Genomic DNA, 16,226 nt, shown 5'->3' on the forward strand with positions numbered 1-16,226 from the left:
TGCCAATGTGGCTTCACAAAAAGTTTAGAGATGACGTGAAAACAAAGAAGTACACATATAGGAAGTGGAAAGAAGGCCAGGCAACAAAGGAAGAGTACAGGCAGGTAGAACAGAATTGCAGTGATGGTGTCGGAAAGGCTAAAGCTGAGAATGAGCTGAGGTTAGCAAGGGAGGCTAAAAGCAACAAAAAGGCTTTTTTCAGCTACGTGCATAGTAAAAGACAGAAGAAAGAAATGGTGGTTCAGCTGTTAAATAAGGATGGCAAAATGATAAGAGATGACAAAGAAAAGGCAGAAGTGCTCAGTTCCTACTTTGGCTCAGTCTTCTCCCAAAAGAAGGTCTATGACCCCCCTGGCAAAGGCAAAGTACCGATTGAAGGGGCAGGATTGCACATTGAGATCAATAGGCATATGGTCAAGGAACACCTAATTACTTTGAATGAGCTCAGATCTATAGGTCCAGATGAACTGCACCCTAGAGTAACAAAGGAACTGGCAGAAGAACTCTCAGAGCCACTCTCTATTCTCTTTGAGAAATCATGGAGGACGGGTGAAGTGCCAGATGACTAGAGGAGGGCTAATGTTGTCCCCATCTTCAAAAAGGGCAAAAAGGAGGAACCTGGGAACTACAGACCAGTCAGTCTGACATCAATCCCTGGGAAAATTCTGGAGCAGATGATAAAGCAATCCATCTGTAAGCACCTTGAAAACAATGCAGTGATTAATCGAAGCCAACATGGATTTGTCAAGAACAAATCCTGCCAGACAAATCTGATCTAATTTTTTGTTCAAGTAACCTCCCTTGTGGACTGTGGGAATGCTGTGGACATCATATACCTCGACTTCAGCAAAGCTTTCGACAAAGTGCCCGAGGATATCCTGATGAGCAAACTAGCTCAAAGTGGGCTAGATGAAATAACGATCAGGTGGATCCACAGTTGGCTACAGAATCGGACTCAGAGAGTGCTTATCAATGGGATCTTCTCCAACTGGGGAGAGGTAATGAGCGGGGTACCGCAGGGCTCAGTCCTGGGCCCAGTGCTCTTCAACATTTTTATTAATGACTTGGAGGAGGAGGTACACGGAATGCTGATCGAATTTGCAGATGACACAAAATTGGGCAGGTAGCTAATAGTTTGTAAGCAAAAAAAATAATTCAAAGTGATCTTGATAGACTGCAGCACTGGGCAGAAAACAACAGAATGACATTTAATAGGGATAAATGCCAAGTTCTGCACCTAGGAAAAAGAAACCAAATGCACAGTTACAAGATGGGGGATACGTGGCTCAACAACACTACAAGTGAGAAGGATCTTGGAATTGTTGTCGATCACAAGCTGAATATGAGCCAACAATGTGATATGGCTGCAAAAAAGGGAAATGCTATTTTGGGCTGCATTAATTGCTTCCAAATCCTGGGAAGTATTAGTTCCCCTCTTCTCAGCACTGGTTAGGCCTCATCTCCAGTACTGTGTCAAGTTCTCCTGACTGTTAGAGCAATATGACAACAGAACCAATTACCTAGGGAGATAGTAGGCTCTCCCACACTGGAGGCATTCAAGATAAGGCTGGACAGCCATCTGTCAGGGATGCTGTGACTTGGATTCCTGCATTGAGCAGGGGGTTGGCCCTTCCAACCCTACTATTCTATGATTCAATGATTCTATGATGTTGATTTACATTTCTGTACCACGCCATACCTGAGGCTCTCTGGGTGGTTTACACAGATTAAGAACATGAAACATTACATTACAGTAAGAAAATTAAAATACAGTGTAAGAGTTTAAAACCATTTACAGAACACACACAAACGGTATACACAAAGAGAACATAAATTGTATATTGTTAGTCTGTGAGCCCACACTGTCTTCAGAAGACTAAAGCAGCAACAGCTACTATTTTAAAATGTCTTTCTTTGATTCTCAGTGTTTTACGTGATATTGTAAGTCGCACTTATACATATCTGGCAGGATATAAATTTATAAAGTAAAACAACACAATGAATGTGAGAGAAGGGGGAGCCATTTCCATTTTAACAGTGGAGGAACTGGGGTCAGAAATACAAAAATTCACCAATCTTCCCTCTTCCTTTTTGTGTTATCAGGAGGCAGCTGTGGTCCCCCAGCGAGGTTAGACTTTGCTGAGCTTCACGATGAGTATAAAGAAAAGAATTCCTTTCCTGTTGGCTCAGCTGTGAAATATACATGTCGCCAAGGCTATGCTAAGCATCCTGGACTGAAGGCCTCTATTATGTGCCTTAGAAATCAGGTGTGGTCAGAAGTTCAGGAATTCTGTAAAAGTGAGTCCCTTATCATTCTTGAACTAGATATGAGGGGCAGCGGGAGGATGGAACATTCTTTTAATAGGGAATACTATATAAAGCCCAAATTATCTTAATGTTTAATATAAGCAGTGAATCAAGTCATGCAACTTTCCCCTTGTGAATGTATTCATTTTAAGAAAATACAAAAAGAAAACTCTGAATCAGTTTTGCTCTTTAGAGGAGTTTAACGTAAGTAGGAAAAATATCATTTGTCTTATTTTCTGCTAGGAAAATCATGTGGACATCCAGGAGAACCAGATAACGGCAGGCTGATTGTATCAGGAGATTTTTTCTTTGGTTCCACTGTAAATTACACCTGTGAGGAAGGGTAAGCATCAGAGAAATAAAGAGGTGTTCCACTGATTTTCTGGTAGGGTTCCTCTTCCTTTAGCAGCGTAAGCAGAAATCATCTGATAAAGCTTCCCCCTCATTTAATACTCTCCCATGCAGGAAAAGTTTTGCTGAGAGATTTCCGCCTCTAATGCAGCGTTAAAGTAACACCAGTATTGATCGAAAAGTGAACAAAACTGGTCAGACAGAATAAATTGGTGCAATGTAAGGATAACTTCTATGAAGTATGGCAGATGTTTATGAACTATGCAAACAGTAACAAAGATATCACCAGCTCCCCAGCTAAACATGAAATGAGACAAAAACAATGAATTATAACTGTATTGTATACCATGGAATGTGATGGTCATGTTGTTCAGTCGTTAAGTCGTGTCCGACTCTTCGTGACCCCATGGACCATAGCACGCCAGGCCTTCCTGTCCTCCGCTCTCTCCTGGAGTGTGCTCAAGTTCATCTTCATTGCATCGGTGATGCTATCTATCTCATCCTCTGCTGTCCCCTTCTCGTATTTTGCCTTCAATCTTTGCTTGATTTTACATTAATGTATTTCGCACAGTGAATCATTTTTTAATTAATGTTTGATGTATGACTTCAATGAACATGACATTTGCATTTTGAGAAAAATCAATACAAATATGTTCTTAAAAATTCATCCAATTATTGGTGAAACAAGAGTTGGCAATCCTAGGGACAAACTTCTCTTGCAGCCTAATCCTATCAACCTCTGTTAGCAAAGTTTAAGTGGTAACTGTCAACAGGAGGGGAACGAAAACCGGGCCAGTGAGAAACAAGGAGGTATCAACATGCTTGTGAGAACCCTAAGGTTTGCAGAAATACAAACATCGTTTAAAGAAATAAAACTTAGGGGCAAAATCCTAAAGAAAACACAGCCTAATGAGGACTGCGTATGCTCAGCAGCCATTGAATGTAGAATGTCAGTTGTAAAAACAGAATGTTGGGGCATCTGGAACGCTCTGCTTCTTGGAATGGTTGGAATGGTTGCTAGAAGCCTGAATAGGAGCACTCCTGTTAGGGAGGGGGGATACACTGCAATATTTTGTTGTTTACATGTCATTCAGAAATAATTACACAGTGCTTAGTGGAATGTACTCCAAGTAAGGGTGAATAGGATTGCACCGTAGTGTGAAATTGCAGAGTAAGCTACTTATTCCTTTCTTCCATGGATCATGCAGGAAGTTTATTCTTCCTTAATATGTGACTGAAGTGGTTGAACTGGTTTTTCGTTCTTTTGTGAGTGGCTGATAAAGCCATTCTACATAATCCAGAAAGAGGCCCGGATTGCTTGCTCAAAAGATTTCAACTAATTGGGACACTGCATCACTAGGAACCAAGGACTGGATGTCGTAAGAGATATCTGCAGAATCCTGGCCTTCACGGAACATGCTTTCCTATGATCCTTGATATACAGTTTCATTTTTTGCTGTGCATAAGTAAACAGAGCATATATTGAATTCAAACAACTCAGTTCTATACATCCCAGGAGGAAGAAGCAGAAGATCCGTAATTATTTCTCTCTCCGTACAGGCATAAGCTAAGTGGTCAGTCTTCTAGACGGTGTGTGATATCTGGCCGAAAAGTAGAATGGACCCCTGCCATTCCCGTTTGTCAGCGTAAGTAGAGCACATTTTAATCGAAACATTATCGCAAAATGTCTCCTTGCCAGTACAATTTCAGCGATTTGGGAACAATGCAAAATAGATCTGGAAAAGTTTGAAAAGGAGAAGTATAAATGCTAAAGTCAGAGATACTGAGCAAGTTCATAGGCAAAATAGAGAATTGAGATCAGAATAAAAATGGGGCCCAATCCACCACTAACTCCTTTTGAGCATGTCCCAATGTTGTTAATGAGCCTGACACAAGAATATGGTACTGCAAAGACCATTTATTTCAGTGGGGTTTTGTGTACTAGATATTCCTCTTGTATTGTCCTAAACAATGAAAATGGAAAGACCTTGGCCCCATCTACTCAGGCGATTTACTCCAGTGCTACTGGGCCTCACAGATGATCATGGCACATGATGTTCCCCCCTCCCCACAGCAACCATGTGTTTTCATGCTGTAAACCCCACATTTTTGCAAACTCATTTTGTGATGGGTTTTCCTGTTGCGCTTGCTTCAGTGTGGTTTGGGAGTCTGTGTGACCTCAACTAGTGATACTACCTTTGCCTCTGGCTGGGGGGTGCAGCACTGAAAGGAGGAAGGGAAATTTGCGCCATATCCGGAGGACCGGACCTGCGCATGATCATGCTTTGTTTTTCCCCAAATAAGCCTTACAATCAGCACATGGCTGTGGGATGACTTGAGAAAGACGCTTCAAAAGTGGACACACTTCTGCCCTGAAAACAGCCTGCTAAATGTGTCTGCTCAGAAATAATTCCCATTGACTTCCACTGTACTTACTTAGCACAGCACGGAGCGGAGAGAGGAGCGGGGAAGACTATTGTTCTAAATCTGTGCTTTTCTGAAGGTGCAGACCTTCGCATAAGTTCAGTTACTTTAACGTGCTTTGTTTTTTCCCCAAATGAGCCTGTGCTTTGGGATGACTTCTGCTTTTTGAAATCTCCATTTCTGCCCTGAAAACAGCCCTCTAAACATGTCCACCCATAAGTAATTCCCATTTCTTTGCACTGCACTTCCGTAGCACTGAGCCGAGAGAGTGGTGGGAAAGGCCATTGTTTTGAATCTCTGCTTTTCTGGGGGCATGGACTTTTTCAAAAGTTAATGGCTTTAACATGCTTTCCCCCCCCCCAATGAGCCTGTGCTTTGAGATAACTTCTGTTCTTTTGAAATCTCCACTTCTGCCCTGAAAACAGCCCACTAAATATGTCTACTCAGAAGTAATTCCCATTGACTTCCACTGCACTTATTCAGCACGGAGCTGAGTTGTTTTTTTTAATAAAGGGAAGCTTGTTGATGCAACAAGACTCCACCCACGTATGCCTGAACTAATGCCATTTCTTGTGCAGTCTGCCACGCAAAAGCGGTTGTTCCCCTTCTTTTTTTATATACACCGCTTTAATCGGCTGCGTATGCCATGGATAGAGCAAATCCAATTTTATGAAAATGCGGTTGTTAACTGAATTGCGTTGGAAAGCGTCTCTGTGTAGATGGCCCTGTGTGTGTGTGTGTGTGTGTGTGCAAAGCTGTCTTTTATCTACAAAGAAATTAACATGATTTGCACAAAATCTATTGCAGCGTATTGTATGACTGCTAAGTGTGATGTGCTTCCAACTTCATGTGCCTTCATGTAGTGTCTAATACTTGGAAAATAATTCCCTTGTGTTTCCACTATCCACTAAATCTTCTGTATAGCATTGTAGTTCCGCGCCTCATTGTTGACTGGGTCTCCCTTTCAATGTTCCTTTCCAATGGTGTAGCTTTATTATCTCTCTCTCCTACTTTTTGTCTCTAAATAGAACAGGCTTTGCTTGATCACAATGAATGTGTTTTATATCTGTCCTGTGCCCTTTGAAAATGAGGGGGTGGGATTATCTGAAATAAAGAACTGTGTCCCAAATGTGCATGCCAAAATATACGTGTAGATTAAATCAGAAACTATACATTAACTCACAGACAAAAACACAAAGAGAGATAAAATGCTAAATAGGTGAGACCACTGAAGTCTTCATCTTCCTCATTCAGTCATCTATACTAGTTGCCATCACACCACTCTTTGACAATTAAGTTCAAAGATCAAGTATGTGATGTGAAGAAGAAATTCCTTTGCTCTTCTTAAGCATGCCACTCAGTATTTCAGTGATGCCAGGTGTCCTAATTTTTACAATACTTTCCCCCCTATTAATTCTCTTCATACAATTCATTCTATCACAGTCCTAAAATGTAGAACATGGAATATAGGAAATGACATTTACAGGACAGCAGGCACTCTCCTTTAGTGTCTTTAAGGAGCTTGACTTGCTTGATATGCAGGTACTGGTGGGAAAACAAAATATATAAAGTTTATTCTATTCATTGTGGTGATTGTGAATGACTATGACAAAGCATGGCAGATTGTGGAATGCCAGAAATAATGGTGTTTCTTCTTTTGTTTTTCTGTTGAGGTTTGGTCATGATTTGCAGCTAATGCTACACTTGGACTACTTAATATTATACAATAATATTTAGCCTTAACTGTTGAATTCAGTAGTTGCATTTTCCAAGTTGGCTCACTTGAAAGCAAAATAAATTCTAGAGATTATTTTCAATATATGCCTTCTGCCTCTCTCTAGGTATTTCATGTTCTCCACCACCAAATATTCCCCATGGCAAGCACAGTGGCACATATGTGAATGACTTCTCCTATGGGACAGCTGTAAGATACACCTGTGATAAAGGCTACCCCCTTGTTGGAAATGCATCTATTTACTGTACCACTAAGGATGGGTTAAATGGAGTGTGGAGTGGCCGTGCATATTGTGGAGGTGTGGCTTTCACATACATAATATTTTTTTATTCTTCTGTAGAAAAGTCCAACTTACGTTAACTCCTAAGTGTGATAATCTAGTAATATTATGACAAACACTGCCTGTTATTTTCCGACAAGAAGAATAATTCATTATTTGTATTCCTAAACAATCAAAACCTGACCTATTTGGCAATGTTACTGCATAGACACACAGGAAACAGGTATATTCCCTTTTCACCTTTCCTTCACTGTTGTTTGATTATTAAATCATTGTATTTTCAGTGTCTCAGTGTTCACCTCCTCAAATTAAGAACGGGAGAATGGTGTCTGGTTCTTCTGGAACTTACACGTATAACCAAAGAGTGACGTTTGAATGCATTGCTGGCCACAAGATAACTGGCTCGAGAGTGATTCAGTGCCAAGTGGATGGCACATGGCACCCTCCTGTACCTCACTGTGAAAGGGGCAAGTATGACTATGGAGCTTCTTATCTGACACCTTTCCTACAAATACAGAGAGCTCACTTTCAGACTGCAAGAAACCTTGTCTCACGAAACTCCTGTGAGAACAATAAATACGTTCCTCACTGTGTATTGAGAGAATGGTTTGAAGGAGATTAGTTTGACCCTGCTAGAAAATTGTATACTTTTGCTATTTGCTGTGTTGCTGATATGAGAACTTTAAACGTAAGCCAGTCTATGCCACTTGAAAGCAAAAGTTGTCTGCAGAATATTCATATTGAAATATAATTGCAGTCCTTGTAGAGAGAGACAGTGTGGTACATCGGCTCGAGCACTGGACTTATGCATGTGAGATTTGGGTTCAGATCTACACTCAGTGATACACCTTACTAGATGACATTGGGCCAGTCATCATTTCCTAACGTAACCTTACTTAGAGGGCTGTGGTGACAAAATGTGGGAGGAGGAGATCATGTATGATGTCTTGTGCTCCTTGAAGGAAGGAGGGGATAAAATGTAATATACAACTTTTCACTGTAACTTTCTGTTAAGCATTCATTAAAAAGCTTTTGTGAATATACTTTCTACGTTATTTTTTTCTGTTTAGTATCACAGTGCCCCTTGCCTCCAGACATAGCCAATGGGAAGCACAATGGTTTTGCTGGGCAAATGTCTGTAACGTATTCTTGTGATCCTGGTTATTCCCTTGTTGGAAAGGCATCTATTTCCTGCACAGCTTCTGGAGACTGGAGCCTTCCTCTGCCCCACTGTGCAGGTATTTAAGATTGCCGTTTGAATTTGTGAGCTGGATACCCATACTTTGTATAGTCTGTACTGGTCTTTCGTTGTAATTTATTTCTTTTAAAATTCCCACCTTAAGCTGTTGTGAATTTTGAAGGAAAATGGCTTTGTAGGCTCTCATGATGGTAGGACAGGAATCTGCAGCATAAACGTGAACACAGGAGGCTTGATTTCAGAGTTGCAGGGTAGCCTAGCAAAGATTCTATGGTTAACTGGACTGGTATATATTCATGATAGTTAGAAAAACAAAAAGAGGAAGCACTTTGTTCCTAGTATACCAGCCAAAGTTCACATAAAAATACAAATCCACTAGTTGATCTTCGTATTGTGTTCAGGGATTGGTATCAGGAAGATGTAATAGGAGACATCTCAAAATGTATGGCAGGATCCCAGATGTAGGGACAGTTTTCATTTTCTCTGTATTTGATGGACTCCCTCCTCTCTTTCAACAGTGCAGTGTTCCACACCTCAAATGATTGCTAATGGGAAATACAAGAGTCAGAAATCAGAACACTTTACTAGCGGGATGTTTGTAGAATACAGCTGTGAGCCTGGATACAACCTTATAGGAAATGCAAGAATGTTTTGTACAGAGTCTGGCTTTTGGAACTCCTCAGCACCAAACTGTGAATGTGAGTCTCTTGTCAGCCTTTCTATTTAAATCATAGTATGCAGCTCATGCAACAAATCTAGAAATGTTGCCAGGAAATATAACATTGCATACATGACCCTTTATGTCAGGGGTGGACAACTTGTGGCCCTCCAGATGTTTTGGCCTACAACTCCCATCAGCCCTAGCTGGGGAGGCTGACATACTGCACAGTGACATGCCGGCCTGTAGCCCTATCTTTATTTCCAATGGGCTGTCCTCACAAGCGAATTTGTGTGAAGTTAGAGCAGTTTGAGTTCCTTCCCGACAAATTACCTCGTCACCAATCCTCTGCCAACCAGCTGCTTCCTTCTTTAAAAGCTGCATTTTCTGAAACTCCTTTTATTCCAACTTTTGTTTTTACTGAAAGGGGCTCCCTGGCGGTTTTAGCACAGTGTGCCATGTCCCCCACTGCATTAAATCCTGGGTGTGCCTCTGTTACCTGGCAGTGATGTGGCCAAGGTGGTGGGATGTCCCGTTCCCTCTTGTTTCCCCAGTGGAAGTAATTTTTCCCATTCCCATTGAAAAAATCCCCACGAGCACAGCAGTGACCCTTCACATTACCACAGTACCGGGGACCTTAGGTACCCTGCTTTTAATCTTTAACATATCCCCCCTTTTGTGCATGTTTACTCAGAAGTAAGAAATAAATCTCGCTCATCTGCAGGAAAGGGTTAAAAGTTAACTTTAGTAACTCACCTTAAAGTGTTCTTTCACTTCTCTTAAATTGCTACTGTGTTGTTGTGCTTCTTTGATGTCCTGCAGTTTCTCTGTTGTTATGTAAAGTCCTTCTCTGCTATATCGCATTATTTCATTACTGCAATTACGATCTTTCGGGTTTGCAGGAGCTCCTCATTGCAAGCAGGGAGAAGGAGAAAGGGGGGAGTTGGAAGGGGGATTGGAAGCAATTGACAGAAGTGCACTCATGGGGAAAAATGGGGTTGGAGCAATAACTCTGCAGCTGTTTGCTGGGCTGTGGCGAAATTCGGGTGCGGGCGGAACTCTCAGGAGCCTTCAGATGCAGCACTGGAGAACTGGAGATTTTGGTTTCTTCTGGGAAATCTACACACACAGGGAAAATTAGTTGCTCTCCATTCATAATAATGTAGGGAGCGTGGAAAGGGGTGGGAAACAAGCCTCACTCATTGGTTGAGCAGCCCCTGCCAGTTTGATGACGTTCAGTTCTACTCCCCCCACCCCACCCAGAAGTATGTTCCTTTCGAGTGCCGAAAACCAGATTTTAAAGGTACACTACACTTGGCTTACCTTGCTTCGTGTGTCCCTGATGGACCAAAGCTGATTCCATGAAAATCTGGGTAATACTCCAATGAACTTCTCATTCTGTTGTCATGAAGATCCCCCCCACCGCAAATTTTCTGAGACCCACTTGGGCCCCAGAGGCATTCTTCTAAAAATAACAAGGGTGGGCTGCTGCAGACAAACACTTCATTTTGAAAAAAGAAAGGTAAGTTGGGGTGGGGTGGGATGGGGAGCAGAGCATCCTGGGGGTTTAGACCAGGTGGTGGGAAACAAGGGGAGCGTTCAGGGGCTATGTGTGGGGGTGGGCATGGGTTTTGTTTTTGTTTGGAGTGGTGTATGGTTTCCTTGGGTTTTTGTTTTTGACATGGTGTGTGTTCTGTCTGGTGTACACGTATGCACACGTGCTTGGGTTTTTTGTATGGCTCTGTGGTGTGAGTAGGCGTTTTGCCTGTGTGTGTTTCTCTGAACATCACAAATTTGCCTGCTGTGAAATAGGTATTTTGTTGTGCTTTGTGGCGCCAAATAAATGATCTGGAATTTGGGGGCTCAGATCCCATATCTGCCTTGTACTCAATTACTTGGCCAGGTACTTGTCTCAGAGCCTTCTGTGAAATAGGTGTTGCAGGAGAAAACTGTGGGTTCAAGAGTAGTTTTGTTTTTGACCTCAGACTCCACCTCTGCCTTGAATTCAAGTTCTTGGTCCTTTTAGCTTCCTCAGTTTGCCTTCTGGAAACTGTTTTGTGACTGGTTATGCCCCACCATTCATTCATTCATTCATTCATTCATTCATTCATTCATTCATTCAATATCCTGCCTTTTTCCTCTTGTAAGGAACCCAAGGGGGCTTACATTGTCCTTCTACATGGTCTCCATTTTATCTTCAAGACAACCCTATAAAGTAGGTTAGGCCAAGAGTCAGTGACTGGCTTAAAAGTCATCCAGTGAGTTTCATGGCCAAGTGGGAACTAGAACCCGGATCTTCTATGTCCTAGTCCAACACTCTAACCCCTACACCACTCGCTCACCAGGCAGTCATTTTGTGTGAGCATTCACAACACACTCAAATGTTGAAACATACCCATCATCTCAAAAAGGTTTGGGACCCCTGCATTATGTATATTATTGTTGGATATATTTTCTATCTGTCTGTCTCTCCCTCGGTCTATTGTCTGTCTCTCCCTCTGTAGTGCTGAGGACAATAACATTATGCCATTGCTCCTTTCAGTGGTACGGTGCCCCTCACCTCCCAAAGTCTTGCATGGGAAGTACAATGCCGAGGAATCAACAAAATACACCAATGGAAAATCTGTAAAATACAGCTGTGAACCTGGCTATGTACTAATAGGAGAGGCAACTATTTATTGCACAGGATCCGGTGTGTGGAGTATCCCTGTCCCACGCTGCGAAGGCAAGCTTATATAGTAGTTTTTCATTTTGGCTTTACAGATTTAAAATTGAGATCATTGTTTTCATAGATTCCCTCTTTCTGCATTGAGAGGAACTCCAAATGTTATGGGTTTGGAGTTCCTCTCAATGAGGATAACTTCAGAGTTGCAGGGTAGCTTAGCAAAGACTCTATGGTTAGCTGGATTGATAAGTATTCATGATAGTTAGCAAAAGATAATGTAGGTACCTTGTTCCTAGTATTCCAGCCAATGATCACATAAAAAATACAAATCCACTAGTTTATCTTTGCATTGTGTTCAATGACTGGTATCAGGAAGATGTAACTGGAGACATCTCAGAATGTATGGCAGGATCCCAGATGTAGGGACAGTTTTCATTTTCTCAGTATTTGATGGACTCCCTCCTCTCTTTCAACAGTGCAGTGTTCCACACCTCAAATGAGTGCTACTGGGAAATACGAGAGTCAGAAATCAGAACACTTTACTAGCGGGATGTTTGTAGAATACAGCTGTGAGCCTGGATACAACCTTATAGGAAACGCAATAATGTTTTGTACATACATGACCCTTTATGACATGTATGTACAACTTGTGGCCCTCCAGATGTTTTGGCCTACAACTCCCATCAGCCTTAGCCGGCTTCACCACCATCTTGGAGCTGGATAGCTGTCCAAGGAAGAGTGGAGGAGGGACTATGGACGTTGTGTGTTAAAACACCCGGAGTGTCAAAACCTGCTCATTCCTGCTTTGTGTGTAAAGAAATCCAAGGTTACTACATTATTTATGACTATGTATGTGTATGAGTAGTGTTTCACCTTCACTAACAAGCCTGTTTCTCTTGGAGTTCTATTTGGGGGTTGGCTTCATCTGTCAGTCAGTAGAATGCAAAATCCAATGCAATGTGAGAAGGATTTGGTTGTTTTCTCTTGCTCTCTTGTCTTTTGCAAAGTCTCAGCATGCGCTCAGAGATATCTATTACCCTGGGAAGATGTAGTGTGCCTCATATAAGCATCACTTTCCACTATGTGTGCAACCCTAGATCAGGGTGATGATTTTGTGGAAAGATCGTCTTTACCAGAGAGATCAGAATCTGTATCAACATTACAGTAAGGTCCAACAGTCACATCCAGTGGAGTTCTGTTATGTATGGGTAAATAGACAGGTTCTGTTCAGAAGTATGGCATATGAAGCCAAGCATAGTCTTTCCCTGTCAAACATTGTGAGTGGAATGGTTGATCACACGAGACGGGTGGGGTGTGACAAGGAATCCATGAAGCCGACCATGAGTAATGAATAGTATGTGGCCATGTGGAAAACTAAGTTGCATATTATCAGGGACTTTCATTTTTATAGATGGCTATTTTATTTTGTTATTATGTATTAAAAGTATTTTAACCTGCTTTTCATCCTAAGATATCAGGGCCATATACAAGAGATACAAAAAACGCCGAAATATGCCAGAATCTAATACAATAAAAGCATAAAACATCAGAATAAAAACAAATCAGAAGGATCTACTTTGTGAAGGGTTTTACCCTGAACAGCATCTAATCAATTAACAACCCCCCCTTTAAGTTTAACACATTGTGATAAGGGTTTTCTGTATTTGCTCAAGTTCCAGAATTACTAGGCAATATGGATATGGTGTGGTGTCCTATGCTGTGGCCATTTCCAGCTTCATCACCACCTTGGTTGGCTGTCAGTGACAGAACAGTGGATTTAAGCCCCAGATTCTTCTGTTCTGTATACATGGACACCATTTGTCTTGGGATAACCAGGAGCACTGAACAAGAAAAGAAGAAACCCTAATTGAATATGTGGTGGTCAAGCATCATCTTAATCTGCCTCTGCATTGTATTCTTTGCTCTTCTCCTTTCAGTGGTGCAATGCCAGCCACCCCCAGATATCGAAAATGGGGCTCACAGCAACCAGGGAGCAGTAGTGTTTACCACTGACATGTTTGTGAATTATACATGTGATCCTGGCTACACTCTTATTGGAGAGGCAACTATCTATTGCACAGACTCAGGCACGTGGTCTTCCCCTGCCCCTCGCTGTGAAGGTAAATTTCTTGGCAACAGGATTGTCCATGTTGGCCATAGAAGTGCAAGCTACAAAAGTGAGAATGCATGTTCACATTGGTTCCTTCCTTCTGCATTGAAACGTTTGGTTTCAGACAAATCCTTAAATTAAGGCTGCTTCAAATGTTCCAGACTTCTTAGACTGGAGGCATACCTTTCGGAATATGTGTCATATAGAATTCAGTTTTGTGTGGAATAAATGTTCATGTGAAGTGTCGCTGAAAAGAGACAAAGCCAAAGTGACAACTAGTGAAGGAAGACTCCTCTTATAGTAGTGGAGGTGGTACCACCTACCCTGCCCTGGGGGTTCAGTAACTTACCTCTTATTAAGGGGCTTCATATCAAACTGAGAGAACCTGAAATTTTAAACTTTCCATTGATAATGTGACTGAAATGGTTGTGCGACACATTCCTTTTTCCATTTAATTTTTACTGTAGAGTCCAATGCTGATTTTATATTTTCATTTGTAGTTGCTAGTTCTATACATTCATAACAGAAGAATAACAGCATCGCAACACTTTAGAAACCAAGGGAGAGAAGTGCATTTGAGTGATGTGTGGCTCATTATTACCTGAAACACAGCCTTACCATTCGGTGGCAATGTGACAGCAAAGGAGACTCTACTCTGAGAATGGATGCCGTTTACATGTGTTTGGGATGTGATTTACATTTGTTTAGGAATGGATGCTATTTACACCTGTTCACATGTGTTCATTTGCTGTCAGGATCTAAAAACATCAACATCTCATCTAAAGTTAGGGGCACTTATGAGAAAAGGGAAAGATAGTTAGGAATTCGTGCTCCAAATTAACACCATTATAAGGGCGGCAATCCAGATAGTCATTCTGTGGTGTTTCCCAAGAGCACGAGGTCCTCCTGGGTTTATAATTGCTTGAGGTGAATCTTCATTTGAAATTATCTAAAACAAAGATGCAGATACTACATATTGAAAGATCACAGAAAGAGGTGCAATGGACACGTGCTATTTGTATGTTGAATTTTTATGCATCATCTAATGAAGAGAAAGGTGGGGATTACTTTTTCCCAGAACTTTTTCCTCGTGTTGCTTGTCCTTGTTCAGGACAATAGCCTCACCTGCAGTTTTCCTATTGTGACATACATTGTATTGGTATAGAAGGGAGATATGTTTTCCCTCTTTCTAAAGCAACCTATGTTCTGCTGTCCATCAAGTACCTTTTCCCCTTTAATTATGTGATTAATCGCTCCTAAATGATTAACTGTCTTTGGAGTACCAGTGTTGATTTTCCATATGCAGCATGTTTCTGTACTGCTAGTTCAAAGTATTATTAGTGTGTACAGAGGCAGCTCCAGGTTTTAGGGGGCCCTGGGCAAAGAGCAGTCTGATGGGCCCTCTCCTCTGTTGGTGGGCCCTGGCACACCGAATCAGCTGGCTGAAGCAGCGGTGTAGTGGTGGCAGGTTGCGCTGGGGCTTTGCTCCGGCACTTTTTTTGAAGCCAGCCCCCAGCCGGGTCACAGTCTGCTAGAGAAGGAGGAGGGAGCAGGGGAATGCGAGCAGCTTCCTCTTGGCTGCTTCTCCTCTACTATGCAAAGCTAGCCAGACACAGGGGGCGAGCGAGAGAGGGAGGGAGCCTGAGAGAGCTCTGCAGCCTCCTCTCCCCCACCCCTAGTCTCCTCCTCAGCTCTTGGCTTCGCCGCCTGTCCCTGCTCTGTGACTTCAGGCCCGGTACTGCCCTCATCTCCTGCAATACTGGCCACCCCTTCAAGCCCGTTGCTGCTGCTGGCCAGGGCAGCAGCAGGAGGGGAGGCTGCTGACACCATTATTTACTTATGGGGCAGGGCAGGTGACTGGTTTGTGCCATTTTTTAGGATTTATCACACAATCCTATGCATGTTTACTCAGAAGTCAGTCCCGCTATGTTCAATTGCCAGGTAAGTGTGGGTAGGACTGCAGGCTTAGCTGCCTTCCCAAGATCTCTGTAAATTTAATTCGAAATAAACACCCATCGGATTGCACTGTTAATTTTCGAACATTAATTTCTACAGCAAGCAGAGTTGCCAAATGCAACCTGCTCTGTCAGCAACACTTTTTGGCACCAAGTTGGCATGTACCTGGGCAAACAAACCCTGGCGGAGGGAAGGGAAACAGTAAAAAATCAGTTGGGGGGAAAGGAGAAAGAAAGGGTGTGGGTGTGCATGCGTGTGCGTGTGTGTATGTATGTGTGGTTCAATCCAGCCGGGTGTGTCGATGTTTCTGTTGCAGGATGGGAGAGATATAATGAAGGAGCTTAGGAAAGGCTAATGGGCAATGTTGGGGAGCTAAGGGAGAGTGCAAGGGGGCTGTTTACATCAGAAGGGATCTGTCCATGAGGGCTGAGTTGAGAGGGTGAAGCTTCCATAGAGTATCATATTTTGAAAACCTAAAATGTTTGTGAGTGAATGAGTGAGTGGGTGGGTGGGTGAAAAAAATTAACACCACTCCATTTTTT

The 16,226-nt window shown here is 42.3% G+C and overlaps 1 protein-coding gene across 1 annotated transcript in view; it reads left to right on the forward strand.

Annotated features, from left to right (window-relative positions):
* Nucleotides 1-16,226, forward strand: part of CR1 (complement C3b/C4b receptor 1 (Knops blood group)) — a 126,751-nt gene that overhangs the window by 73,604 nt on the left and 36,921 nt on the right. The window contains exons 29-37 of the mRNA XM_084853355.1: nucleotides 2,104-2,298; nucleotides 2,551-2,650; nucleotides 4,219-4,304; nucleotides 6,924-7,115; nucleotides 7,382-7,564; nucleotides 8,168-8,335; nucleotides 8,814-8,993; nucleotides 11,496-11,678; nucleotides 13,556-13,738. Of these exons, the coding sequence (XP_084709481.1) occupies nucleotides 2,104-2,298; nucleotides 2,551-2,650; nucleotides 4,219-4,304; nucleotides 6,924-7,115; nucleotides 7,382-7,564; nucleotides 8,168-8,335; nucleotides 8,814-8,993; nucleotides 11,496-11,678; nucleotides 13,556-13,738 (1,470 nt within the window). The remainder of the gene's footprint in view (nucleotides 1-2,103; nucleotides 2,299-2,550; nucleotides 2,651-4,218; nucleotides 4,305-6,923; nucleotides 7,116-7,381; nucleotides 7,565-8,167; nucleotides 8,336-8,813; nucleotides 8,994-11,495; nucleotides 11,679-13,555; nucleotides 13,739-16,226) is intronic.

This window comes from Heloderma suspectum, chromosome 4 (genome assembly GCF_057233095.1).
Source record: "Heloderma suspectum isolate Gila_16-S chromosome 4, 16-S_ref, whole genome shotgun sequence".
NCBI lineage: Eukaryota > Metazoa > Chordata > Lepidosauria > Squamata > Helodermatidae > Heloderma > Heloderma suspectum.